Consider the following 27,500-nt stretch of genomic DNA (forward strand, 5'->3'; position numbering starts at 1 on the left):
ATTGTGTTTTGTTCTTTACTTTTTCAGGTGTTTGCGTTTACCGTATTACAAATCACAAAAAAAAAAACGAAGAAAGAAAACCGCCATATTTATTTACTAGTTATCATTATTATTATCATTATTATTATTTTTTTTTTTAAACGGGGGAAAAAAATCAAAATCGGTTGTTATTATTTTTGTTATATTTTTGTAATGGACTTTATTTATTAATTTATTTTTTTTTTTTTGTATAATAAATAAATAAAAATGATGAAGTAATAATAATAATAATAATAGTAATAATAATAATAATAAAGTAAATGTGGTCTCGTTATTTATTTGTTCCTCGGTAGTAGTTTATGCATATTTGTATAACGTCGTGATGTATTTAATCGATGTCCTCATTTCATATTTTTGACGCCATTTTATTATTATTATTATTATTATTATTATTATTATTATTTTCTCGTCGGCCTTACGTCGTTATATACGCGTAATATATATGTAATATAATAATGTTTATAAAATAATAATTTTCCGTTTTTTTTTAATATTTTTTTTTATTTATTTTTTGATCGTATGACGTTAATAATTGTAAGAAGCATTCCTCCGGTCGACATTGTAATTGTGTGAGTGCGTAAGTGCGTGACTGCGTGTGAGTGCGTGTTTTTCATTATGATTAATGATGATGATGATGATGATGATGATGATTGTTTGCTACTTTTAACTTTTATTTACATATCGTGTAATAAATAAAAAAGTTTTTTTTTTGTTTTTAGTTCAGTTTAATAATAATAATAATATTTGTATATTTATTATGAATAAAAATGACTGATTGATTGATTGATTGATTTTTTTTTTTAATCGACTGATAAGAAATTTCATTGATAATGTAATTAATTACAAAAATTTATTTTTTTAGTCATTTTTAAATAATATTTGTCCTTTTAATATGATTTTATTATTAATTTTATTATTAACCGCCATGTTTGTACTTTATTTGAATTTACGAAATCATATTTAATTAATCGATTATAAAAAAGAAAATTATCACGAGTGATTTAGGATCAATCAAGTATTGATAGGTTCAAAAGTTAGGTTTGGCCTTATTTCACTCATATGAGGTTATAAAAAGAATTAATAAACATTGTTACATAAAAAAAATTTATATTTAAAAAGTCAACAATTATTAAAATATATACAATTTTATTCGTCACATAATAAAAAATACAAATAATAATCACAAAAAAAAATTATAATTACATTTAGGAATGTTATTTCATTTAAAAAATAATAAATAAATATTTACAACAAAAAAATTTTAAATAAAATACTTAAAAAATTATTTTAAAAAAAAGATAAAATCAGTCAGTCTTAAACGTTTGATAACATCTTAATTTTCATTCGAATTAAAAATATCGAAATTACTTATAAAAATTAAATACTTCATATAAAAAAGTTTCATTTATGCAATTTAGTTTTTTTTTGTAAAAAAGTGTTTAAAAAACTCAGTCTTATCGCTAAAAAAAATTTCCAAAGGCAATTTAAAACGATGATTTACTTAAAATTTATTTTTTATAAATGCTGGCAGTCATTTTGTTCATTTTCTGTTAAATCATTAATATTTGTCTGACTTAAAATTTTCTTGTATTCTTTGACAGTTATTTTTTTAGGTATTAATTCTAAAATAATATAAATAATATTTAAAACGTTAAATTAATCAACATGAAACTTACTTGTAAACAAATTGACAGTAAACTTTAAATTGAAGTAAACCTTTTAAAAATTCAAATTTTGATTCATTATTAACAATGTGTGCTATACTTTCATATTTTAATTCATTAACGTTTTGTCCGTACATTAATGATTCTTGTGCTAAATACTGAATAAACAATTCCTATAAAAAAAATTTAAAAAAAAGTTACTGTTAAATATTTCAAATGTTAAAAACAAATTTTGTTTTTTCTTTTTTGTTATAAAAATGTATTAACGTATTCATTTAAATAACTTACTGTCGCTTTTGCGACTAAATAAATAGATTCGTTACTGATATTTTCAACTTGTGGTGAACTTTTCATAATAACTTTAACTCTAGATACGGGTAAATTTAAATACTTGTTGGTATTATTCGCCATTTTTATTTTACAGGTTGGCCAACATAAATTAAAATAATTCCCGTCGAATCACTCTTTCAGTTCCTTTGCATTGTAAGGATTGGAGTGAACATCTGTTTCAGCAATCTTTTAACTTTATTTTAATTGTAAGTAATTTTAATATCATTTATTTTATTTTAATTCCTTCTTATTTAAGCATAATAAATTGATTTACATCATTTTTAACCGTAGTTAGGTTTTTAAATTTACATATTTTCGATTGCTTATTTTACTCCCTCTGTTACTTTTGTAAATGTTTTGCAAAACCTTGCAAAACTTAAAAAATGCTTGTTTTTTTTAAGTTTTTTTTACTATAATTTTTTTTTTTTTTATAAAAATAATTTTATTAAATACGTTAATTTAAATTATTTTTACATTTGTAAATTTAACGGGAATATTCATGTTGACACATTGCCATGCGGAACTTTAACATCATTTCGATGACTTAATGTCAGTTTTAATAGGTTATAATTTTTTTTTTTTTTTTTTTAATTTTTTCAGTTATAGTATATATAAAATGGCATCGAATTTGGCTTCCGATAAATTTTGGGTTAATAAAAATATGTATCACGACGCAGAAAAAAAATATTATGAACAAATGGCAAAGGTAAATTTTTTTAATATTTAGTTCATCAAAAAAATTTTTTAAGTCACTAATTATACTTTTTCCCTTTTTTTATTAAATTAAATTTTATATTGTTATAAATTTAAAGAAAAATGAAAAAATAATACTACTACTATCATATGTTAATTTTTTTTGCCTCATGTAAAATATTACATTAAAAATTGTCATTTTATTTTGATAATGAAAACCTTTTTTTTTTTTGGTATTCTGGTTTCAGCGATATTTTAATATTAAATTCTGCTTTTCTCATTTACATTTTTACTAATAATATATAACATTTAATAAATATTTAAATAACCTACTCTCTAATGCTGTTATATATATTTTAAATATTGCTTTTGTATTCTTAATACGATTTTTCTCGGAATCTTGTAATATAATTAAGGTTAACTATATGTTATATAAGAATTAACAATTATTAACTTTTGGTACTTATTTAAAGCTTATTTAAATTTTCTTCTCTTAATTAATGGTGAAGTTACTAAATTATGCTCATGGTTTCAAATATTTTGCATTATATTGAAATTACAGTTTGTCGAAAGGTAAAATATTCGAATTGAAGATTTCATTTAAAAAATGTATAGTGTAAAAAAAAAAAAAAAAAAAATTATCGAAATTTATTAAATCATTTATTTTTGAATATTGCATGCCATCTTGGTGAAACTTAAAAAAAAAAGAAATTTTTTTTTTTTATTGCATAATCTTGCATGTTTGGCAAGGTGTAATTCAGTGTTTATTTATCATCTATTAGGGTGGTGTGAGCATGAAGAAGGTTGTTAATATGGATGCGTTTCCCAAAAGTTCGCTAGCTGGAGAAGTTGCCAAAGCACGACAGCATATAAAATCATCATTGGAATGTGTGAGTAAACATTACTGTAGAATCATTGTTTGGGAGACGCACGCAGCCCCCCACCCCACCTTTTTCTCTTGGTGACATGCTTATTTCTATTATAAATAATTTAAGGCTTTTATTAATAACGTTTGATGGTTTTTTTTTTTTTTTTTTGGCAATTTAATAATTTCAATTAATTTTTCATTAATGGAAAACTCGAATAGTAAATTTACTCGATTAACACAAAAATGTCCACTTCTTTATATATTTATATTTTATTTCTCCCCCCCCCTCCCCAAAAAAAAAAGAGGAAAAAAAAGAAAAATATAACATGTATTAATTAATTATTATTTTTAATTAGATGGATAAAAACATGTATAACGGACTTGCTATGACACAAAGTTCTATGACTGCATTTTTCGAAGAAATTAGTAATTCAATAATAAACCTCACGAAAAGACTAGAAATCGTCGAACAAAAATTAAATTTAGTAAGTCCTCAGGTGTCAACAAACAATGCTGCCAACAGTCAACCGCCTGCTTCACGTGGTAGTAAACCTCCTTCTCAACCCAAAACGAAGAGCAAAGATGTCAAAGAGGATGATGATGATGTTGACCTCTTTGGATCTGATTCCAACGTAAGAATTTTTCCTTTCGAATTGTTTTTTCTTTTTTTTTTTAAATGGAAACTAATAAATTATCGAATTAGGACGAAGATGAAGATGCCAAAAAAATAAGGGAACAAAGATTAGCGGAATATGCGGCGAAAAAATCAAAGAAACCCGCACTTGTTGCAAAATCTAATATAATATTAGACATAAAACCTTGGGATGATGAAACGGACATGAAGGAAATGGAAAAAGCGGTTCGTGCAATACAAATGGATGGTTTAGTTTGGGGAGCATCGAAATTGATGCCGGTGGCCTTTAAAATTTTCAAATTACAAATTTCTTGCGTTGTGGAAGATGATAAAGTATCCGTTGATTTATTAACGGAAACGTTAGAAGCCATCGAAGATTATGTAAGTTTAAAATAAATATTTGTCTTTTTAAGCTTTTCGTCTGCCTTTTTTTTCGATGGAAAAATTTTTTCTTTGTTTTTTGTTTTCAGATACAAAGTGTTGACATAGCAGCATTTAATAAAGTTTAATCATAATTGAAAAATTATGACTTTATTTTTTTTTTTTGGAAGAAAATGTTTAGCACCCGGTTATATTATGAATTCCTCCCTCCCCCTCCCCCCCGGTAACAACATTCCAAAATTTTTTTTCTTTGTTTTCTTATTCCAAAACGAGCTTATTATTGTTTTCTTTTTTTGTACTTTTGTTCACTTTACATATATACAAATGTGATGATGAAAGGATTAAAAAAAAAATAAATTTTTTTATATATATATATATATGTATGTATATTTTTTATATTATTTATTTATTTTTCTTTTTATTATTATTATTATTATTAGCTTTGATTTTTTGATGTTGTTTTTTGCTGTGTTTTGATCGACTTCCGGCAAATCGTTCATTTCCTTTATTTTAACTTTTCTTTCTTTTTTATTTTGAGATGGTTGCTTTTTATCCTGTTTCTTTTTCGAGGGTTGTTTAAATGCCGACAATTCTCTCATGTGTGCCAATTGTGATGTGATAAAATTCCACATGAGATATGCTTGAAGAGAGCCGACTGTAAAAAGCGCTAATATCCTGAAAAATAAAATAATAATGATGATGATGATGATAATAACAAGGAATAAATGAAAAGAGAAGGAATAATGAAATCGATACAAACCTTAAAACTTGATTGTTGTAATTACCAGTTGATAAATTGAGACCCTGATTTTCGCTCAGTGAAAGACCATACCAAAATGTTAAAACGGAAAGTATGATCGATGTGAGACGTACAAAAACGAAAACAACTTTTGATATCAAGTAACCGACTAGAAACAAAAAAAAAAGTATTTAATTAATAACAAAATCTTTCTTTTGCACTTGACATTTTTTTTACTTATTGTTTACTAAACCAAGTTAAAAACTAAACAAGGTCTTTAATTAACCTTAAAACTGTTATTTATAATTTTGTTTATATATATATTTTTAGTTGAAAACAAAACATTGATGTCATTAAAACGATTTTAAAGCTTCGATTGAAATCAAAAAAAAAAAAATTTCTCTTTCTAAAAATGGCATTAATGTGTCATACATTATGTTTCCAAAAATATCTCAGGGAGAAATCACTTAAAATATTTTTCTCATTTTTAATTAATCATTTGTCAATTTTGTATTTACAGAGATTAAAAAAAAGTAACAACAACTCACCTTGAGAGCCATTTTCATTTTTGCTTGTAAAATCTAAAAGTCTTGCACCGTGAAAAATAGCTTCGGAAATATAATGAAGAACAACAAGACACAATCCGACTCTTGTAAAATTGAAAAGATAAGCTAGGAAAATGAAAGATAAATATGATGAAGCTTGTTTAACTTTGTGTGGAATATCTTCTTTTTTGACTTTTTCAAAATAAAGTTCGGCATAGCAGTGTAACCAATAGGATAATTGAATAATGTAAAAAAATTTAAATGAAAAAGTCATTTCTGCATGAGGATAACCTTCCCATAAGCTAGCTATGTTGAACAAATAATTTTCCCTGAAAAAAAAAAATTTTGTCAATAATTTACTCGATACTATGAGAATTTCAATTTTTAAAAAAAAAAAAAAAAAAAAAAAAGGAAAATATTTACCTAAAAATTAGGTCAACTCCCCAAAGTACTGACAATGCATAGAATACGAGTAATTGTCCTGATTCGTTAAACAAATTGTGTTTCACTTTAGATAAATGTAATTTTCTAGTAACTTTCTAAAAAGTAAAAAAAATTGTTTTGTTTAATTTTTCATCTTAATTTTTTTTTTTTTTTAGAAAACAGGTAAAAAAAAAACTTACATCTAGAAAATATTCTTGAACCAGAGCATGCATAACAATACAAAAAAGAAAATAAAAGAAAACGGCACAAATATCTTTCCAACCGCTTGTAAAATATGTTACTTCAGGAGGCTGACCTGGCAAAGTGACATTATGCTGTACTGCTATAAACATATAAGCTAACGGTGATGTTGTCTGGAAAAAAAAAAAAAAAAAAGAAAATTTTAAATTAAAATTAAAACTTATTTTTGAATGAAAAATCATTTTTTAAACTTTACACAATGTAAAATGATAAACGGAGAAGGTATACGTGTAAGTGTTAAAAAAAAAAATTCATACGATTCGTTGGTATGTGTTATATAAAAAAAATTTTGATAACCGATTTCACTTAAAGTTTACGAAAAATAAATAAAAATTCTTACTTGTATTAAAAGTCCGACAACAAATAACAAAGCAAAGCAAGAAACAATATCTCCATGATTTTGTATAACAAATTCATGACTGAATATCGGTGGACTTTTATTTGATGATTTCCTTCCTCTCAAACCCATTTTTACTATGACTGCTGCAGACCAACTAATGCTTGACAATATATTTAAACTGTAAACGTCAACACCGGAAACACATACAATTTGTAAAGATTTTGTTAATCATTGTTGCCAAAATATGAAATGATCAACAAACTGACGCGTGGACCACGGATGTTAATTAATAATTATCGAAGATGGAGAGATGGAGTCTTTTTTTTTTCAGGCCATAGACATAAAAATCATTTTTTTGGAATCCGTTGAATATTCACAGGTAAGTGTTAATTTTATTCTTTTTTAACGTTTTTTTTTCATAAAAAAATAAAATTTATGGATGTTTTCGTGCGTACAAAGCCATTTTATCAACTTACTTATCATAATTAGTATTAAATAGTTATTTAATCAAAAATTTTTTAACGTCTTTTACGCATTCCCACAAATACAAAAAACAATTTTTTTTTTCAAACATAATTCATAAATTTGAAGGAGATTAATATAATAATAATAATAATAATAATAATAATAATAATAATAATAATAATAATAACAAATTATTAAACATAAATAAAACCTTTTATTAAAAATTAAACAAATAAATATTTTTCTTAAATCGAATTTATTATTATAATCATGTATAAAAATTAAACGAAATTTTTTTTTTAAATTGATTTTTTTTCACTGATAAAAAGTAATTTTAAAATAAATAAAATATTTTTTGTTTTCCGTTAAATAATAATAATAATAAGTTAATATTTTGTTTAATTTAAAAAAAAAAAAACATTTTTTCTACATCATAACAATTAGTGCATATAAATATAAATAACCGCTATTGTGAAAAGTGATTGATTGAAATTTTATCGTTACAGGAAATACGTCATAAAAGGAAAAACCGTTAAAAATGGACAAGTCTTTAATATGTTTTTGGAAAACTACTAAAGTAAAATCTATGATAAAAGTTTGATTTATCGTATCCGTTACAACAATTTACGCAACCGGATATAGCAAATCATCCGGAATTACAGAATATCTTATAACGGCTGGAGATTTATGACATTCATTTTGTGATCTAAATTGTGACGGACATGTAACGCATCTTTTTAAAAATAATATAAAACCGAAAACACTAAATATGGCCAAACTAACTCCGAAAAAAGTTAATACTTTAAAACTGTATGAATAAATTTGAGTTTCCTCTCCTGGAGTTTTATAATCCGATTGCAAAAGCTCGTAAGTTAAATTTTGTTCTCTCGTACGATTTTCTTCAACGTTTTCAAAATTTTCCCTTTTTTTTTTTATTATTATTCTTATTAAAAACCTTCCTCTATCTCTCGGCCAATAATCGTTTGCCTCTATGTACCTTGGATTAACCATTAAAATGGTGTCCGAATCACCGTTTTCCGTTACAAATTGTATATTGTACAAAGCACCGTTGTATTTTTTAAACCATTTCAATGCCGAACCTCTCCATATTTTATCGATGTTTTTAAAAACTACGTCATTTCCGGTTGTTTTATTAATAATCCAAATGTCGACATTATCCAAATAACTCAATATTATAATGGTTTCGTTTGTAAAAAGACTATTTATTATTTCCAACGATGAATTTTCTTCTTTTTCCCAAACTTTTTGTCCTTCCAACGTATTAAAAAATGAATTCATTTGTATTTCACCCAAATATTCCAACGTATTATTATTATTATTATTATTATTCACTTCTTGTTTCAAACGGTAAATTGATTTATATGCATAATTATCATCGAATGTATTATTATTATTATTTTTTTTATTTGAATAATTTTTAAATTTTTTATTATTATAAGATTGACATATTATGTAAACTTCATTTCCGTTTCCGGAATAACGAAAAGAATCCGAACAAATCGGCCAATCGATGTTATCGGGTATCTCGACCTAAAAAATTAATAATAATAATAATAATTTTAATCGTTACTTAATAATAATAATGATAATTAAATGGCGGAATACTTACTAATGTTGAATACCAATGACTCGTTGTTAAATTAAAAATCCATAAAATAATTTTTGGAGAACTTATATCGGCCGTTATAATAATATCATTATTATTATTACACCAAGTAACGGTTTCACTTTCCTCCATGAATTCTGGACAATATTCTGATGATATTTTAGGTTTTATTACGGTTTGTTCTACGACATTTTTTTTCCCATTATCATTATTATCATCATCAATTTTTTTCAATTTATTATTAATTTCATTTAATTTCAAATTATATTTTTCTTTTTTAGATATCACGTGATCTGTCAAATTCGATTCTTTTTCCGTCGTTGATGTTTCGTTAGGAAAAATTTTAACGTTTTTTTTAATTCTTTTATTATTATTATTATTGATATTTTCAACGGTTTTTTTTTGATTAATCGTTTTCTTTTTATTATTATTATTATTAACGTGTCCGTTATTTGTTTCCTCTTCGTTTTCATCTTCTGCTTCGTTAATTTTATCATATATATCCGAAGTGTTTAATTTTTTCACGGGAGGAGATTTTTTCTCTGACGTCATAATATTTGAATTGTTGCTGACGTCACAGCAACAAACGTATGCGGTCCAAATTGTATTTTTCAAATCGATTTGCCAAACCGTGTTCGATTTTAATACTTTTGGAGAATAAATAGCCAAAGATTTAAGTTCTTCTTCTTCTTCTCCTCCTCCTTTTTCATCTTTCATTGTTTTCTTTTTTTTTTTTACTGAACTTCCACCACCGTCACCCCCACTCCCACCGCCACCGCATAAAAATATTTTATCGTTTCCTAATTCGGTATTAATAAAATAATCCTGAGTGAAAGATGTCGATGATGATTTCCCTGAAAATTTTCCATACCTTTTAAACTTTTTTCTCCAAAATTTTTTTAAAATGGAGATTTTTTTTTTTTAGTTTACTCACCGTCGGTTTTTTTCGTCGGGAGAAGAGTTTTTTTTTTTTTTATATTATCCGATTGTGATGGTATGAGTCTTGTCCATGATCTCGTTTTAACCGTGTATTTCCATACATCCGAATATATTTTATTTAATTCGTTACGTACAGGTTTTCCACCGAACAGGTACCAACTCGTTTTATCTTTCCATAAAGCAACGTTTAATCTTGCTATTGGTGATCTTCCCTCTTGTTCCAGAGATTCTTGTTTTATAGGCCATGATTCCCATTGCCATTCTGGAATTATTATCAATATCCTCTATCTCTCTCTCTCCCTCTCACACAAATAAATCCACAAAAAGTTTTTATTAAAACTCACCTGTGACGTACTCGTTACTTGATTCCTTTAAATTATTATTATTATTATTAACGCATTGTATTTTATAAAAAAAAGAAAAAAAAATTAAAAAAAAAATTTTCATATTCGAACAAAAATAATAATAATAATAAATTTTTTTTTTTTTTTTTTATCCTTTATAATTTGTATCCATTAAATTAGAGCTCATCGATCGATGAACATCTCGCGGCGGATGCTGTTTCTGGACCACTCGACACATTTCGAATATTTTTGGCGGGAATTTTAAAAAAAATTTTGATAATTTCCTTTTTTTTTTTTTTTTATTACATACATGTCGCCGCACAAACATTAATTATTATTATTATTATTTGTATACATTATTTTTTTTTATTATTTGTTTTCAAAAAATTATTATTATTATTAACGTTTGGGAATTTTTTTTTTTTTTTTTTTTACTTTTAAATGACGTGGGAAAAACAATTAATAAAAATTTATTTAATGAAAATTAATAAAAAAAATGTTTTTTTATTTAAAACCGTGAGTAGTAAATATTTTGATATCAATTCATATAAATTCAATTGATAACACCCACGCACACCCACACACACACATGATAACAATCAATATTATAATTATTATTATTATTTTTTTTTAGTTAAGACAATATTCAAAGTAATAATAATTTGGAAAATTAAAAAAAGTTTAAATGTTGATAATATGATGAAAAGATCAATTTCTTGCCCTCATTTTTCAATAGAAAAAAATAATAATAGCCAACATGATGATGATGATGATAATAATAATAATAATTATGGAAAACCGTTAAATCGTTGTCATTCTCATTTGAGTTATTTACATAATAAATTTGATAAATTAAATTTTCCATCGGTGAGTGGCAAGAATGAAAATGATTTTATTAAATTAATAAATAAATCAAGTACAAGTAATAGTAATAATAATAATAATAATAATAATAATAATAATAATGTTCAAAATGGCTCGAAAATATTTGAACCCAGTGTTTCTCATATAAGTTCGGATAACGAATCACCAGAAAATCAATTTCCGGTTGCCGTAACGAATACAATTAAAAAAATCGGTAATTTTTTTGCAACGAACAGTTTTGAAAAAATGAGTAAAATGGCTCTTGATGGTTTTAACAGATTATTATCTTACGATCAAAAGTTATTTACAAGAAGGAAAAATAATCGAGTTATTATTTCATATCCTGGATCGAACAGACCGAGGTAAGTGGTTTTTGATTGTGTGATTATTATGAAAAGTATATTATAAATATATATTCAAAAAATTATTTTCAGGCAGCCATTTATGAATATACCACCGGGACTTGTAAATAAACGTCCTCAGGCACCGCAAGCTCCTTCTTATTATACAAATGCAGGATCTCAACGTCAAGATCAACAACAACAGCCACAGCCAACACCACAACAGCAAAGAGAAGTTATTACAACACAACCACGTTATGAACCTGGTCAAATGATGATTGCTCCAAATCCTCTAATAAATATAAGTAAGTTTTCTTTTTTTTTGGGGGGGGAGGTATTTACATAAAAATAATGATTAAATTTTAATTATTGTTTTTTAGCATATTGGGCTCCTTATCCTGATCGAATTCCACCAAATACTCCAGCTTATTTGGCTCATCTTGTTAATGCCGATTCCCTTTTTATCATACAGCAATTGGATTTACTCGAACTTTTTATTGATATACCTGAACCTAATTATTATGTTATACAAAATTCACAAGGGCAATGTCTTTATTATGCTTATGAAACGACTACGTTAGGATATTCAGGTTGTTGTCACAGTGCTCGTGGTTTTCAATTGCACATAAAAGATATTTATCATAATGAAATTATTTATTTAAATAAACCTTGTGGATGTAATAATTGTTTTTGTTGTTATCCGGTAAAATATCCCAACTTCCTATGAAAATTTTAAACAATTTTTTTTTTTTTTCATTTGTTATTGCATCGAATGAAATTATTTTAGGTAATGGAGGTTTATTCTCCTCCTATGGTACCTGTGGGAGCTATATCACAAGTTTTTAATGTTTCACATGTTGAGTTTCAAATTCTTGATGTAGATGAAAATAAAATGTTTTCCATTTATGGTCCATGTTGTTGTATGAGCTATGGTATTTGTGGAGAAGTAAATTTTAGGGTATGTGTTGTTACAATTGGAAAAATATTTTAGGAAACATACATTTGCCCAAGAAGCATCAAATCTCATTATTTTTTTTCTCAAGATTTCTGCTCTGGATAGTAATAGAACGGAAATAGGTTATATAAGAAGAGAAATATACAATCTGGTTAGAACTTATTTTACAAATGCTGATGCCTATGGAATATCATTTCCCCCAGATTTAGATGTTAGAGTAAAAGCCATATTTCTGGGAGCTCTATTTTTAATTGTAAGTCATATAAAAATAGTTATTTATAAAGACTTAAAACTACACTAAATGCGCGAAAAAAAAAAAAAAAACTAATTAAAAACAAAAAATTTATTTCAGGATTACACTTTTTATGAATAAATAAAACAGCATACATGAAATTAAGTTACAATTCTAATTAAAATATAAAAAATGCTAAGCAATATCTGATTTTCTACAACGGAAAAAAACAAAATTTTATTCAGGTTCGTTTATTTTGTACTAATTAAATGATTAATAAATAAATAAAAAATTTTTTTTATTTTTATTGCATTACAAAAATAACGAATTTCGATTCATGTTATTGTAACACAGGGCTGCCATTAAATTTTCAATAATTTCAAAAAGGGCGGTGAAAAAAAGTAAACAAATTAAAAGAGAATAATGATATTTTAAAATGTCAATATCTTCAAATTCTGCAAATGTCATTACTTTTTTACAACTAGTCGGAAAACTCAAGGTAATTTTATTTCTAAATAATGTGATAATAATAATTAAATAAAAAATAAAAATAAATTTAACCATGTTATTTTCCTGTTTTAGAATTTGAAACGAACAGGATGGGTTATCAGGAACGTGGAAGATCCAGAAACGGTTTCAGGTCACATGTACAGGATGAGTGTCATGACTTTTCTTTTACCAGAATCTGCTGGGGTTGATAAAGCTAGGTATTTAATAAAAGTATACAATATGGAAAAAGTAGTAATGAGCAGCACATTTTGTTTTTTTTTTTTAATAAAATGCTACTTGCTCTTGTTGAAATTATTACTTATTTCATTTCCTCAGATATGCTTTGCTTTAAAAAAAATAAAAATCATTTTTAAATATAATATTGCTTGTTTTTAAGGTGCATGAAATTGTCAATAGTGCATGATCTTGCTGAATGCATTGTCGGTGACATAACACCTTATTGTGGAATAGATCCTGCTGAAAAACATAGGCAAGAAGATGTTGCTATGAAGGAAATAACCCAATTGATAGGAGACAGTGGTGTAGAAATTTATAAGCTGTATAAGGTAATATTCATTTTTAATTATTAAATAATTTTAAAATTTATTTCCTTTTCATATACTTTTCTCGAATACATTTTTACTTTTCCTTTCATCGCCATTTCAGGAATATGAAGCTCAAGTAACTAACGAGTCGAAATATGTGAAAGATTTGGACAAATTGGATATGGTACTACAGGCTTATGAATATGAAAAAATTGGTGGTTATCCTGGAAAGCTAGAAGAATTTTTTAAATCAACATTAAATAAATTTTCTTTTCCATGGACTATGGATATTGTCCAAGAACTTTATAGACAAAGAAACCTATTTTTGAGTAAAAATAAAGTAAATTAATAATAATAGGTGGTGACAATTTAATTTATTCCTAATGTTGATAATAAAAAATAAAATGCATTAGTGTAATTGTATTCAATTTTTTTTTTTTTTTAATTATTTTATTTTTCTTCTCGTTCCCCTTAGTAATATTAGTACAATATGTAATTTAAAAAATTTGTGACTCGTAAAAAATTTTATTTACTCAAACATATAAGTAACAAACTAAAATTATTCAAGTTTGAAGATTTTTTTTTTTTTTTTTTATAAAAATACATTTCTTAAAATACTAAATAAATTATTTTCGATTATCATGAGCCAAAAATCAGTAATTGTTTTAAATATTTTAACTTGGCATAAATAATACTATGTTTTATAAATTGTGCCAAAATTTTCAATTTTTATTTTATTTGAAATTATAAAAAAAAAAACTGTTCAGGCTCATTAAATTGATTTTTTGATTGAAAAAAAAAAAAAAAAAATTAATTAAATTTTTACTTTAATCTATATATATATATATATGTATGTAACATTTTTAATGGTGGAAAATTTAAAAAAAAAACAATTCAATTTTGTTAATCGCAGTAAAATAGATTAATAATAATTTTTTTTCATGGTTAAGCTATTATTAGGATAATCTCTAATAATCATAATAAATTTGAATTCTCATCATACATAAAGATCCATTAAAAAAATTGTCGGTTATTTATTATTATTATTGTAGCTTTATAAACAAAATATCGAAGAAAAAAATTTCAATTGAATATTTGCAAAAGGAAATTAATTAAATTAAAAAATTTTGAGATTTAAATAAAGTGAACTACTTTGTGAATGAAAAGCGTTTATACGTGAAATTAAAACAATTGGTACACAAAAACAAATTACAATTGCTTTCAAAAGTTTTAAAATTTCAATTCGAGTGTTAAGTGCAATTGTTTATTTACTGTGATATTCACAACACACTCATTAAAAAACTCATTTTTATTAATTTATATAACTACTTTATGTTTATTTTAATTTTATATTTTTCTCTTTCATCAAAATAATAATAATAAAAAAAAAAAAAAAGGAGAAAAACTTTGAATCAAGTATTCGACTTTGATTAAATCAATTTAATATTTACAGGTTTCATTTTGTGACGTCATTAATTTGTTTTTTTTTTTTTTAATTTCAGATTAATTGATATTGATTGAGGTTAAAAGTGCTGAAGGTAAAAAATAAAAGGTAGGGTTAAATCAGCAAAAAACAAAAAAAAAAGTACAACTCAATTGTAAGCAAAAAATAATATGATTGAATTTTAATAAAAAAAACGCAAAAACAGCTAAAAATTTACAAATCTTGGAATAACTAAATCAACATATGCAAAAGCAAAATGAAATGCAGTTTATATTAATATATAAAAAGTTTTTAATTTGTTCCAGGGATGATTAAAGAAAAACATTTCAGTGTGATTCTTTAAGCCCAAGATAAAAGGCAATCATTATAAAAAATGATGAGGTTTTAAGATGAACAACTTAGAGCAACTGTGAGAAAATCTTCAAAGCTTACGGTAATGACACCTTTCATTTCTGTATCTCTTACACGGAATGCATCTGAAACAAAATTGACGACATTTTTATTATGAAAACGATTTTATCGAAACAGAAAATTTTTGAATATTTTACTTTAGAACTTACCGGTAAATCTTTGAATTTGTATGCAAACTAAAATAAACTGATCAACTGATATCCTCTTTTTAGCTACTTTATCAGCTCTTCCTATCAAAAATTTAATAAACTCATTTGAAAACCTGTAACCCATTTGTTGAAAAGCTTGTGACACTTCTTCTTCTTCAATAACTCCGCTTTGATCTTTATCGAACGATTTGAATGTTTGCAACCACTGATTAACAAATTTATAAAGATGCTGAAATTCATCGACATTTACTGTACCAGATTGATCTTTACTGAACATACCTAAAAAAAAAAAAAAAAACAAAATGTCAAAATGTGTGTCTAACTCTTTATAAATGAAGGAATGATTCAGAAGCAGGCGCGCATACTTATTAATAATTCGCAAACTGGCAAATTAAAATTTTTCCCTTGTCCGTTAACAAGTGCGCTTTGAAGTTCTTTCGCGGTTATTTTACCAGATCTATCGACATCCACTGCGTTGAACCATTGTTGAATTTCTGGATCTGCTGTACCGTAACCACCATATCCCCCAGGTAAGTTAGGATAACTTAATTGAGACGGACTCTATAAGTAAAATTTAAACGATTTAATTCTTAAGCTTTTTGGCAGACCTTGCACACAAAACATTCTTCCTGTCAACCCTATAATTAACTAATTTCATATTTTAACTCCGTTTAAAATACTAATGAAAAAAAAAAAAACTAACATCTAACCCGATGGTGAATAGTACTTACATAGGACATTATTTAAATAAAATGGCGTTCGATAAAGGTAATAAAAACTTTCTATTTAAAATTTAAAATATTGCATTAAAGGCATTAGCTAGATTTGATAATTAGGAGTTGTTCAATGCCGTGGAACTAGTCTAATTATTTTTCGGATACGTATTCATTTAAATTTATTAAGTGGAAGAAGAATTTTTTTCATGACACGTTTAATCATTTTTTTTTTTTTTTATTAAAATTAAATGATTTATATATATTGTAATAAATAATTAATAATTTATTTTTACAAATTTTTTTTTTTAGAAACCGGTTGTTTTTCGTTCTATATTAATAACTACAAAATAAAGTTAATTTTTTTTTAAATTAAAAAAAGTTCATTCAAAAAGAATTTTTGACAAAAGTATAATATAAAATATTTTTGGATTTTTTATTAACAACCTAACAAATATTTAAATGTTTTTCTATTCTAACAAAATTAATTTTTTTAAACAAAATGTTTACAATGTTTATAAAAAAAAAAAAAAAAACATTGAAACTAAAATTAATATGTATGTATATTATTAACAACCGGAAAAGAAAAAAAAATAATTAAAACAAATTGACTTTATATTATTGACCTTTTAACAATATTATTATATATTTAAAATTTATCATTTAACAATAATAAAATTCATTTTTTATTAAAATGTTATAATATGAGCTCTGCAAATAACCTTGGATAAAAAAAGAAAAAATGCCATTAGTGTTAATGAAAAAGGAGAAAAAACATATTTTTTTAATCACTTCCCCTTTTATATTATTATTATTATCGACAACAAAAACAAAATCAATAGAAATTATTATTATTGATTATTAATTTATTACAAGTAGTAAAATTTTCATGGAAATTTATAAATATTGCATTATGTAATTTCATTTAGGAAAATTTTTTACCATAAAGTAGGAAGTTAAATAAAAAATATTTACATATCGGTTAAATATTTTTCAAGTTTATTCTGTCGCTTTAAAACTTTAAATCAAACACATTATTGACTCAGTTAGAACATGAATAGTTTAAATCATTTCACCACACATGACCATATATGGCTATTGTTATGAAAAAAAAAAAAAAAAAAAATTTCTCTCATACCAAATTAGGTATTATAGGAGGTAGTTAAGAAAATAATTTTTTTTCATCATAGAAAAACAATTAAAATGAATTATTTTAATAATTTTACATAAAAATATCAGTTAATAATAATAAATGATTTATGATAAATAAATAAAATAAAAAATAATAAAAACATTTGTTTTATTCTTTTTTAATAGCCGCTCCTCTTTCTCATTTATTTACACAACAACCAACCAACCAACCAATTATATTATATTATATAAAAAATTTTTTTTATTAAATTCATCATCAGTTATATAAAGTGACAGAATGCGTTTAGTTTGTTTTTTTTTATTATTATTATCATCATATTATATCGAATCTGCTATTATATACGAACATCAATTTGAAATTCCAGGTAATAAATCATAAAAATTATTAACTTTTTTTTTTTTTTAACAAAATAATACAAAATTTTTTTTTTGCTGAGTTAATAATTATAAAGTGAGCAACAACAAAAAAATGATGAGCCAGCCAGTCAGCCATGAGTCTCATCTTTGTAATTTAAACCAATTTTAATTTTCATAACAAACAAACAAACAAAAAATTTTTTTTGGTTTCAACAGGTCACGAAGGACAGTGTTATGATAACGATAGAATTATTTTTTATAATAAAGGAGATGTTATGAAACCTGGGGTGAAAAATATTGAATGCATACAAAAAAAGTGTTTAGGTATTGATAATAATATTATTGGGAAAAAAATTAAAATTGAAATATTAACGTGAGTAATAATAATGATAATGATAATAAATTTAATAATAATAATTATTTATAATAAATCTAATTATTATTATTATTATTAGGTGTCCTGTTGTGGAAGCTGGACCCGGTTGTTTTATTATACAAGATATAAATAAAAAATATCCGCACTGTTGTCCTAAAATCGCCATTTCTTCTAAATTTCCTAATACGAATTTATCTTGCGAACAACAACAACAACCACAACAACAAACAGAATAAGAAAGAAAAAATCTAAAAATAAAAAAAAAATAAAAAAAAAAAAAATTTGAAGAGTTGTGTGTGTGTTAAAAAAAGTGAAGGTGAAATAGAATTCCATCTATTTATATAATTTTTTTCAAGGATATATTAAATTTTTTCGGTAAGTTTTTTAATTATTATTATTATTAATATGTTAATATCGAGAAAATTTTTTTTTTTTTATAAATAATATCGATCGATAACTCGAAACGATTAATTTTTTCTCTTTTTTTTCTTTCTTTCCCTCTCACACACACACGCGCGCATAAAATCCGCCATTTTGAATAAAAAATCCGCGCTTTAATTTTTTGTTTTTTATTTTAATTATTTCTTTTTTTTTTTGCAGGCAGAATAAATCGTTTATTTTCGTTGGGGGGAACCCTCTCAAAAACATTAAAAAGTGATGAAAAATAAATTTTTTCTTTTATTTTTTTATTTTTATTTCGTTGTTTGTCGGTGTGCCGTGTTTTTAGAACGGCAACCGATAATTCCAGGTAATTTATTAATTAATAATTTTTTTTATTGAAACTTTTTTATTTATTAATTATTATTATTATCATTTGAAAATAAAAGGTCATCAAGGTCAATGTTACGATAAAGATGAAAATGTTTTTTATAAACCCGGTCAAGAAATGAAATGGAACGGTGAAGAATGTGCGAGAAAAATTTGCGCCGTGTCTTTTGGTACTGGACCATCGTACATAGAAATACAAACGTGAGTGTTTGTGTGTGAAATACAAACGAACAAACGTACAAACGTGCAAACGAACAAACGTACAAACGTACAAACGAATAAACGTACAAACGAAAAAGATAACAATAAATTATATGCTTTTTACAGGTGTGCGAAAATAGACGTGTCACCAGAATGTTACATAAAAATAAATTCCAGTAAACCATATCCGGAATGTTGCGGACAAATTATTTGTCCAAATAATTTATCACACGAATATTATGATAACAACAACGATGTTGATAATTGATGACGTCATCATTAAATAATAATAATAGTAATACGATCACGTGTTATCAATAATACATTTGGTTAATTTTTTATTAAAAAATTTTTACACAAAATTCTAACACAAACAAACAAACGAATAATTTTTATTTATTTATATATAAACAAACCGTTATTTATTTTTTAATAAATTGATAAGGATTTATAATTGATAAGAAATGAAATAATAATAATAATAATAATTGATTGCAATAATTAAAATTTATTTATATCAAAACAAAACAAAATAGTTTTTAGTTTTTACATTCTAATTTTGAACAACAATTCGGATACTTGTTTTCAGCGTTCGGTTTGAGTTTGCATTCGCTTTTATTGTTTGCATTTGCACACCTAAAACATAAATATAACTCTTAGAAATTATTTTTTTCCCGTCGTGAATTGTTCGCCATTTTTTTTCCCCCGAAAATGGACTCCGAAGACACCAATGGAGTCACCGGGAATTGAATCTGGCTCCAAATCGACAGAAAAACAAAAAAAATTTCGTTCTCGTTCATCATTATTATTATTAATTACGTAAAAAACAAATCTAATGACTAAATAATAATAATAATTAAGGTATTATTAATAAATTACCTTTCGACATCGATGTGAACGGAACCGGGTGCTGCCGTACCTCGACAAACTTTTCTAACGCAAGGTTCGTCTTTAATGGCTTCTCCTAATTTATAAAATTTATTATCTTTTCCTTTGCATTCTCCTTCGTGTCCTATCAAATCAAATCGTTTCAAAAACCTTAAATAATAATAATAATAATAATAATAATAATAAAATTTCGTTTTCCTCACCTGGTACTTCATCTTGATATTCTTTAACGACTCCTCCAGATTTAATTCCGATTGTAAAAATCGATAATAATAATAATAAAACAATCGTTGCTGTCGTCATTATCGTGGATATTTTTCCCAACAGAATATAAAACGTATCTGAACAAATTTCAATTTTTTATTTATTTTTTGCCATTTAATAAAAATGTTTAGTTATTATCATTTAAAAAAAAAAAAATGTCAAAGTTCGATCATCTGAAAGGGTCATCATAAGTTTATATTATTATTATTATTATTATTATTATTATCAATTCAACAGGAAGTTTCATGTTGTTTATTTACGATTGGGAAAATACATTTTTTTTTTTTTAATGAAAAATTTACGCAGTTCTTGGTAAATATTCTCATAAGGAAAACCTTGTGAATGCGTTTTTTTTTCTACTCGCCTGATAAAATTAAACGTTTTCTGAACAAAAAAAAAAAAAATTTATTCTTGTTTATAATGCCCTTGGAAAAACGTTTTTTTTTTTTTTTTTGGCTAAAAGCCCACAACAGTTGATAAACATGAAATGTTTTTTTTTTTACAACAAAGTTTCCAGAGAATCATTCGTGATAAAAATTATTTTAAATTAAATTAATTTATTATTATTATTATTTGTTCAGAATTTCAAAAGAATCGACAAAGTTTCCGCTGTTATCAATAGGGGAAAAACATGAAAGGTTCAAAATAAATAAAACAATTTTTTTTTAATATTATTATTATTTATTTAAAAAAAAAAAAAACAAAACATAATTACTAAAAGTTATTAAAAATATAAAAAAAATATTAATACTAAAAAATAAATTTAATTAAATATTATTGAATCACTTTTGCTTTGAGATGATGCATGAGTTAAAGACCCTGTGGAAAATGATTGTGATCCACTCGATGAGTGACCACCGAAAGAAGAGCTGCTGGATTGACTGGAAGATGAACTTCCAGAGCCACCGAAACCGCTTGATTGACTAGAAGATTGACTGCCGAGACCTCCACCGAGACCTCCACCAAGGCCTCCACCGAAACCTCCACCACTTCCTCCACTTAAATATCCTCCGCTGCCTTTATGAAATCCTCCCGATACTTTACCCAATCCACCACCGATGCCGAAGCTTCCGCCATGACCTTTGCTAACACCAAAAGTGAGCCCTCCTCCTAATGCACCTCCGTGAACGCCACCGAGACCACCTCCACTAAGTCCTCCAAATTTTCCTCCGTGAACACCGCCGCTGACTCCACCTAAACCTCCTGATAATGAACTGGATGACGATTGCGAACTAGAAGAAGATCCTCCACCGAGTCCTCCGCTAAAACTACCTCCACCGAGTCCTCCACTAAGTCCTCCGCCGTGAACGCCACCAACTCCTCCACTAACCCCACCTAATCCTCCTGATAATGAACCAGATGATGATTGTGAACTAGATGAAGATCCTCCACCAAGTCCCCCGCTAAGACTTCCACCTCCGAGTCCTCCACTAAGACTTCCACCACCGAGTCCTCCGCTAAGACTTCCTCCACTGAATTTTCCTCCGTGGACACCTCCGACTCCACCGCTAACTCCGCCTAATCCTCCTGACAATGAACCGGAAGATGATTGCGAGCTAGATGAAGATCCTCCACCGAGTCCTCCGCTGAGACTACCTCCACCGAGTCCTCCGCTAAGTCCTCCTCCGTGAACGCCACCAACTCCTCCACTAACCCCACCTAATCCTCCTGATAATGAACCAGATGATGATTGTGAACTAGATGAAGATCCTCCACCAAGTCCCCCGCTAAGACTTCCACCTCCGAGTCCTCCACTAAGACTTCCTCCACTGAATTTTCCTCCGTGGACACCTCCGACTCCACCGCTAACTCCGCCTAATCCTCCTGATAATGAACCGGAAGATGAACTAGAGGAAGATCCGCCACTTAAACCTCCTCCAAATCCACCGCTATGACTTCCACCACCGAGACCTCCGCTAAGGCTTCCACCACCGAGACCTCCGCTAAGGCTTCCTCCACTTAGTCCTCCTCCGTGAACACCGCCGACTCCGCCACTGACTCCACCTAATCCTCCTGATAATGAACCAGATGATGATTGCGAGCTAGATGAGGATCCTCCACCAAGTCCACCGCTGAGACTGCCTCCACCGAGTCCTCCACTTAATCCTCCTCCGTGAACACCACCGACTCCACCACTAACTCCACCTAATCCTCCAGATAATGAACCGGATGATGATTGGGAGCTAGATGAAGATCCACCTCCGAGTCCTCCACTTAGACTGCCTCCACCGAGTCCTCCGCTAAGGCTTCCTCCACTGAGTCCTCCTCCGTGAACACCACCGACTCCACCGCTAACTCCGCCTAACGCTCCTGATACTGAGCCAGACGATGAACTGGATGAGGACCCACCACTTAATCCTCCACCGAGTCCTCCTCCGAATCCGCTGCCATGGCTTCCACCACCGAGTCCTCCGCTAAGACTTCCTCCACTTAATCCTCCTCCGTGAACACCGCCAAGTCCACCACTAACTCCACCTAATCCTCCAGATAATGAACCGGAAGATGAACTAGAGGAAGATCCACCAACTAAACCTCCTCCAAATCCACCGCTATGACTTCCTCCACCAAGTCCTCCGCTAAGACTTCCACCTCCGAGTCCTCCGCTAAGACTTCCTCCACTGAATTTTCCTCCGTGAACACCTCCGACTCCACCGCTAACTCCGCCTAATCCTCCTGATAATGAACCGGAAGATGAACTAGAGGAAGATCCGCCACTTAAACCTCCACCAAATCCAGCGCTATGACTTCCACCACTGAGACCTCCGCTAAGGCTGCCTCCTCCAAGTCCACCACTGAGTCCTCCTCCGTGAACACCGCCAAGTCCACCACTAACTCCACCTAATCCTCCAGATAATGAACCGGATGATGATTGGGAGCTAGATGAAGATCCACCTCCGAGTCCTCCACTTAGACTGCCTCCACCGAGTCCTCCGCTAAGGCTTCCTCCACTGAGTCCTCCTCCGTGAACACCACCGACTCCACCGCTAACTCCGCCTAACCCTCCTGATACTGAGCCAGACGATGAACTAGATGAGGACCCACCACTTAATCCTCCACCGAGTCCTCCTCCGAATCCGCTGCCATGGCTTCCACCACCGAGTCCTCCGCTAAGACTTCCTCCACTTAATCCTCCTCCGTGAACACCGCCAAGTCCACCACTAACTCCACCTAATCCTCCAGATAATGAACCGGATGACGATTGGGAGCTAGATGAAGATCCTCCACCGAGTCCTCCACCGAGTCCTCCTCCGAATCCGCTACCTCCGGAACCCGCAAAAGCAGAACTACCGGATTTGGAGCCCGAAAAACCTCCAAAACCAGAACTTGCATCACTACTAGCACCTACTCCACTTCCTCCTCCACCAACCGAACTGGCTTTAGAATGAGATGATGATATACTTCCACCCAATCCTACACGTAATAATTTCCTTTATAATATTAAACAAAATAGAGAACTTAAATAAAGTTATATTAAATTTTATATTATACCTAAAAAGCTTCCACCGATACTGAAACTATGACTATCAGCATGTGATCCTCCTCTTCCAGTTCCAAAAGGATGAAGAAGTTTTTCGGCAGTGTGACTAATAAGGCCTCCAATCGGAGTCAAATGTCTTGCTCCAGTCGTTGGATGAGCATAACAGACAACATCGAGTACCAAAATGGCCAAAATAATTTTTATCATGGTGTTAAATCTACGAAAACAAAAAACACGTTAAAAAAAAATTTTGTTTTAAAACACACAAAACAAACGCGACCAGTCACATAAACCTATTTTTTTAAAACTATTATTATTAATAAATAAATAAATAAAAATTACCGAAATAATAATAATAATAAATAAATAAATAAAATTTTATTAGACGATTCGCGAATCCAACTGATTAATCCGGAATCAACCACTAGAATAAAAAATTTATATCTACTCTTTTATTTTTATATGAAAGATTCCAGTCAAAGATGGTAATGATGCCTGACTGTGCTGAACCGCAACAACAACAAACACAACAAACAAACAAACAAGCAAGCGAGCAAAAAAAAAACCCAGAGTGTCAGAACCAGGTTCAAGTATTAATAATAATAATAAAAAAATCATTTTTTCCATTTAAATTTGCTGGAGTTTAAAAGTCTAATTTCCTTCTTTTTGTTATCCAGAGAGAGGGGGAGGAGGAGGGAGGAGGGGAAGAAGGACGGTTTGAAATATTTATTGATTTAATTCCACGTCTTTTTTCTATAAAATCTCCAAAAAAAAAAAAAATTTATTATTATTAATAATTAAAAAAAACCAACCAACCGAAACGATCGATTTTTAAATAATTTTTCACATTCATCATCATCATCATTATTATTATTATTATTCGTTTCTCCCGGGTGTTGATCCAATGAAAACGTTTATATTTTTTAAATTAGTTTTAACTTATACGCGAATTTTTTTTTTTTTAAATTAAAATAAAAAGAACTTTTTCATTATTTTTATAACAATATGGACGACGTTCAACAAGTCGATTTCGACCGGTTTCCAGGTACTTTTTCATCATCACCATCATCATCAACAACAACATTTCGTAAGATATCGGGGAAGGGAAGGGGGGAAGGGAAAAAAAACGTAAAATTAATTACCTTTTTTTCTTAAAATTTTTTAATATTTTTTACAACAACGACAATAATAATAATAACATTCGCACACGCACAAAAATATAAATTTGAAAACAAACAAACAAACAAACGAATAAATAATAATAATAATAATTTTATTATTATGTAGTTTGGGTCAACGCATTTGGGTCATTTAATTATTTTCCGCCATTTTGAATTTTTTTTTTTTCCCCTTCGTAATAAAAAATAAAACGCGTAAAAAGTCAAAAGAGAGAGAGAGATGACGACAGTGGCGTCAAATACAAATATGATAAATAAATCTTTTAAGAAAATTAATAATAATAATAATAATAATAATAATACAAGAGGTCAAATTAATATGGCGAGAAAAAAAAAAAGTATTAAAAGCCAAGGATGCGAAAAACGACGAGGAAAACGTTTTTCTTTTTTTTTTTTTTATATATAAAATTTAATTAAAATAAATATAAAAAAATTCGTCGCATTTAAAATAATTAAAAAGCGCGGGAAAATTTAAAAAAAAAAAAATGGCATTTGCGTGAGTGCGTGCGTGTGCGTGTGTGAGTTATTAAATACAAAATAATTTAACGTGAAAATCTTTACTACAACTGAGATGAAACAACAACAATTTTTTTTCTTTTTTTTTTTTTTTTGTAATTCCAGGTACTTATATTCCGCACCTGACCTCTCGGGTATCAGAGTCCTCTGGATGGAGTACCTGCCTTGTTTGTTAAAAATTCATTTTGCGTATATGTGAACAATATACGACCAAATGCAAATTTTTCTTATTACCATGTTACATGGTATCATCAATGTTTAACCGTTTGTGTTCTGCATTTTCCATTTATTATTATTATTATTGGAATTGCTTACAGTGTGTATGCGCGTTTAATTCTAGAACTTTCTAGAACGTTAAATTCGCACACACATCAGAACTTTCTTTTTTTTTGGCTAACGTTTTGTATTATTTTTCCAGGTCGTTTATTATTTGATTATTCAATTCTAAATGTATCGCGACATTTATCATTATTATTATTTTTTATATAAATAATTTAATGCCCTTTTATGTGTTTAAAAGGAAAGGAAAAAGGTTGTGGATTTTTGTGGATTCGTGTCAGAAGAAAAAAAAAAAGTTTTTTAATTTTACATATTATATTTATACACGATTACATATACATAAACAAACAAAAAAAAAAATTTACTTAAAATTACTTATTTTAAACATTTTGTAATAATTTAATGGAACAAAAGTGAGTCTTTTCCTCCGTGAGATGATGATTGACTTGATGAAAAACTTCCACCTCCGAGACTACCGGAAGAACTGCTAGAATGACTTACGGAGCCTCCGAAGCCAGAACTACTGGATTGGCTGCTAGATTGGCTAAATGAACCTCCTGATCCACCGAAACCTCCGTGTAAGCCTGATCCACCCAAACCGCCGCCGTGAACACCTGATCCACCGAAACCACCACCGTGAACGCCTGATCCTCCGAAACCACCGCCGTGAACGCCGGAGCCTCCAAAGCCGCCTGCTCCACCATGTACTCCACGACCTCCACCGTATCCACCGGCACCACCTAGTCCTCCGTATCCTCCATGAACTCCAGCACCTCCTAATCCACCGACACCACCGTGAGCCCCACTAACGCCGAGTCCACCAGCTCCGCCATGTGCACCACTAACGCCGAGTCCACCGGCTCCGCCATGAATTCCAACACCTCCTAATCCACCGGCACCACCGTGAGCCCCACTAACGCCGAGTCCACCGGCTCCGCCATGTACTCCACGACCTCCAGAAACTCCAAAACCTCCAGCAGAACCGTGACCTCCGGCAACTCCTAATCCGCCAGCTCCACCGTGACCACCACTAAGTCCTAATCCACCGGCTCCACTGTGACCACCACTAAGTCCTAATCCACCGGCTCCACTGTGACCACCGCTAACTCCTAATCCACCAGCTCCTCCATGACCTCCAGCAAATTCTAGTCCGCCGGCTCCACCATGTCCTCCGGTAACTTCTAATCTACCAGCACCTCCATGAACTCCAGTTACTTCCAATCCACCGAGTCCTCCGGTAACTCCTAATCCGCCAGCTCCACCGTGACTTCCACTAACTCCCAATCCTCCAGCTCCTCCGTGACTTCCACTAACTCCCAATCCGCCAGCTCCTCCGTGACTTCCACTAACTCCCAATCCGCCAGCTCCTCCATGACCTCCAGCAAATTCTAATCCACCGGCTCCTCCATGTCCTCCAGCAACTCCCAATCCACCGGCTCCACCGTGGCCTCCTCCGAAACCACCTCCGAGACTTCCGCTGCTACTTTGAGACGAGCTTTGAGAACTGCTTAAAGATCCACTTCCGCCCAAACCACCGTGTAAAGATCCAGATCCACTCAATTCCTTAGAATGTCCCACACTATCATGTCCCAATCCAACTTCTAATCC

The 27,500-nt window shown here is 29.0% G+C and overlaps 9 protein-coding genes across 9 annotated transcripts in view; 4 read left to right on the forward strand and 5 right to left on the reverse strand.

Moving 5' to 3' along the window:
* Positions 1–1,711: 1,711 nt before the first annotated feature.
* Phum_PHUM455360 (Chromatin accessibility complex protein, putative) lies at positions 1,712–2,114 on the reverse strand (the record flags this gene model as incomplete). The annotated part of the gene is made up of 2 exons (XM_002429841.1): positions 1,712–1,861; positions 1,992–2,114. The coding sequence occupies 2 exons, from the start codon at positions 2,112–2,114 to the stop codon at positions 1,712–1,714; spliced, it is 273 nt and encodes a 90-aa protein (XP_002429886.1).
* A 94-nt stretch (positions 2,115–2,208) lies between these two features.
* Phum_PHUM455370 (elongation factor 1-delta, putative) lies at positions 2,209–4,913 on the forward strand. Its single transcript, XM_002429842.1, has 6 exons — positions 2,209–2,239; positions 2,634–2,739; positions 3,509–3,616; positions 3,951–4,226; positions 4,298–4,609; positions 4,699–4,913. Exons 2-6 carry the CDS (start codon positions 2,650–2,652, stop codon positions 4,735–4,737), a joined length of 825 nt encoding a protein of 274 aa, XP_002429887.1. The 5' UTR covers positions 2,209–2,239; positions 2,634–2,649; the 3' UTR covers positions 4,738–4,913.
* On the reverse strand, positions 4,868–7,046 carry Phum_PHUM455380 (translocation-associated membrane protein, putative; the record flags this gene model as incomplete). The annotated part of the gene is made up of 7 exons (XM_002429843.1): positions 4,868–4,882; positions 5,092–5,284; positions 5,370–5,517; positions 5,897–6,222; positions 6,317–6,432; positions 6,517–6,690; positions 6,918–7,046. 7 exons carry the CDS (start codon positions 7,044–7,046, stop codon positions 4,868–4,870), a joined length of 1,101 nt encoding a protein of 366 aa, XP_002429888.1.
* A 960-nt stretch (positions 7,047–8,006) lies between these two features.
* Phum_PHUM455390 (uncharacterized protein) lies at positions 8,007–10,530 on the reverse strand (the record flags this gene model as incomplete). The annotated part of the gene is made up of 6 exons (XM_002429844.1): positions 8,007–8,304; positions 8,338–8,933; positions 9,013–9,863; positions 9,944–10,210; positions 10,293–10,317; positions 10,492–10,530. The coding sequence occupies 6 exons, from the start codon at positions 10,528–10,530 to the stop codon at positions 8,007–8,009; spliced, it is 2,076 nt and encodes a 691-aa protein (XP_002429889.1).
* A 1,070-nt stretch (positions 10,531–11,600) lies between these two features.
* On the forward strand, positions 11,601–12,825 carry Phum_PHUM455400 (Phospholipid scramblase, putative; the record flags this gene model as incomplete). The annotated part of the gene is made up of 5 exons (XM_002429845.1): positions 11,601–11,802; positions 11,878–12,200; positions 12,285–12,455; positions 12,541–12,705; positions 12,805–12,825. 5 exons carry the CDS (start codon positions 11,601–11,603, stop codon positions 12,823–12,825), a joined length of 882 nt encoding a protein of 293 aa, XP_002429890.1.
* Positions 12,826–13,120: 295 nt separating this feature from the next.
* Phum_PHUM455410 (uncharacterized protein) lies at positions 13,121–14,067 on the forward strand (the record flags this gene model as incomplete). The annotated part of the gene is made up of 4 exons (XM_002429846.1): positions 13,121–13,183; positions 13,267–13,391; positions 13,571–13,739; positions 13,840–14,067. 4 exons carry the CDS (start codon positions 13,121–13,123, stop codon positions 14,065–14,067), a joined length of 585 nt encoding a protein of 194 aa, XP_002429891.1.
* A 1,479-nt stretch (positions 14,068–15,546) lies between these two features.
* Phum_PHUM455420 (Peflin, putative) lies at positions 15,547–16,462 on the reverse strand (the record flags this gene model as incomplete). Its single annotated transcript, XM_002429847.1, has 4 exons — positions 15,547–15,638; positions 15,723–16,001; positions 16,088–16,283; positions 16,433–16,462. The coding sequence occupies 4 exons, from the start codon at positions 16,460–16,462 to the stop codon at positions 15,547–15,549; spliced, it is 597 nt and encodes a 198-aa protein (XP_002429892.1).
* A 1,594-nt stretch (positions 16,463–18,056) lies between these two features.
* On the forward strand, positions 18,057–19,557 carry Phum_PHUM455430 (uncharacterized protein; the record flags this gene model as incomplete). The annotated part of the gene is made up of 4 exons (XM_002429848.1): positions 18,057–18,093; positions 18,161–18,268; positions 19,157–19,289; positions 19,416–19,557. The coding sequence occupies 4 exons, from the start codon at positions 18,057–18,059 to the stop codon at positions 19,555–19,557; spliced, it is 420 nt and encodes a 139-aa protein (XP_002429893.1).
* A 1,647-nt stretch (positions 19,558–21,204) lies between these two features.
* Phum_PHUM455440 (heavy-chain filboin, putative) overlaps positions 21,205–27,500 on the reverse strand; it is a gene marked incomplete at both ends in the record, with an annotated part of 6,395 nt that continues 99 nt past the window's right edge. Inside the window, 2 exons of the mRNA XM_002429849.1 lie at positions 21,205–23,852; positions 26,369–27,500. The exon at positions 26,369–27,500 is cut by the window's right edge and continues 99 nt beyond it. Of these exons, the coding sequence (XP_002429894.1) occupies positions 21,205–23,852; positions 26,369–27,500 (3,780 nt within the window). The remainder of the gene's footprint in view (positions 23,853–26,368) is intronic.

This window comes from Pediculus humanus, genomic scaffold, assembly GCF_000006295.1.
Source record: "Pediculus humanus corporis 1103172108228 genomic scaffold, whole genome shotgun sequence".
Lineage (NCBI taxonomy): Eukaryota > Metazoa > Arthropoda > Insecta > Psocodea > Pediculidae > Pediculus > Pediculus humanus.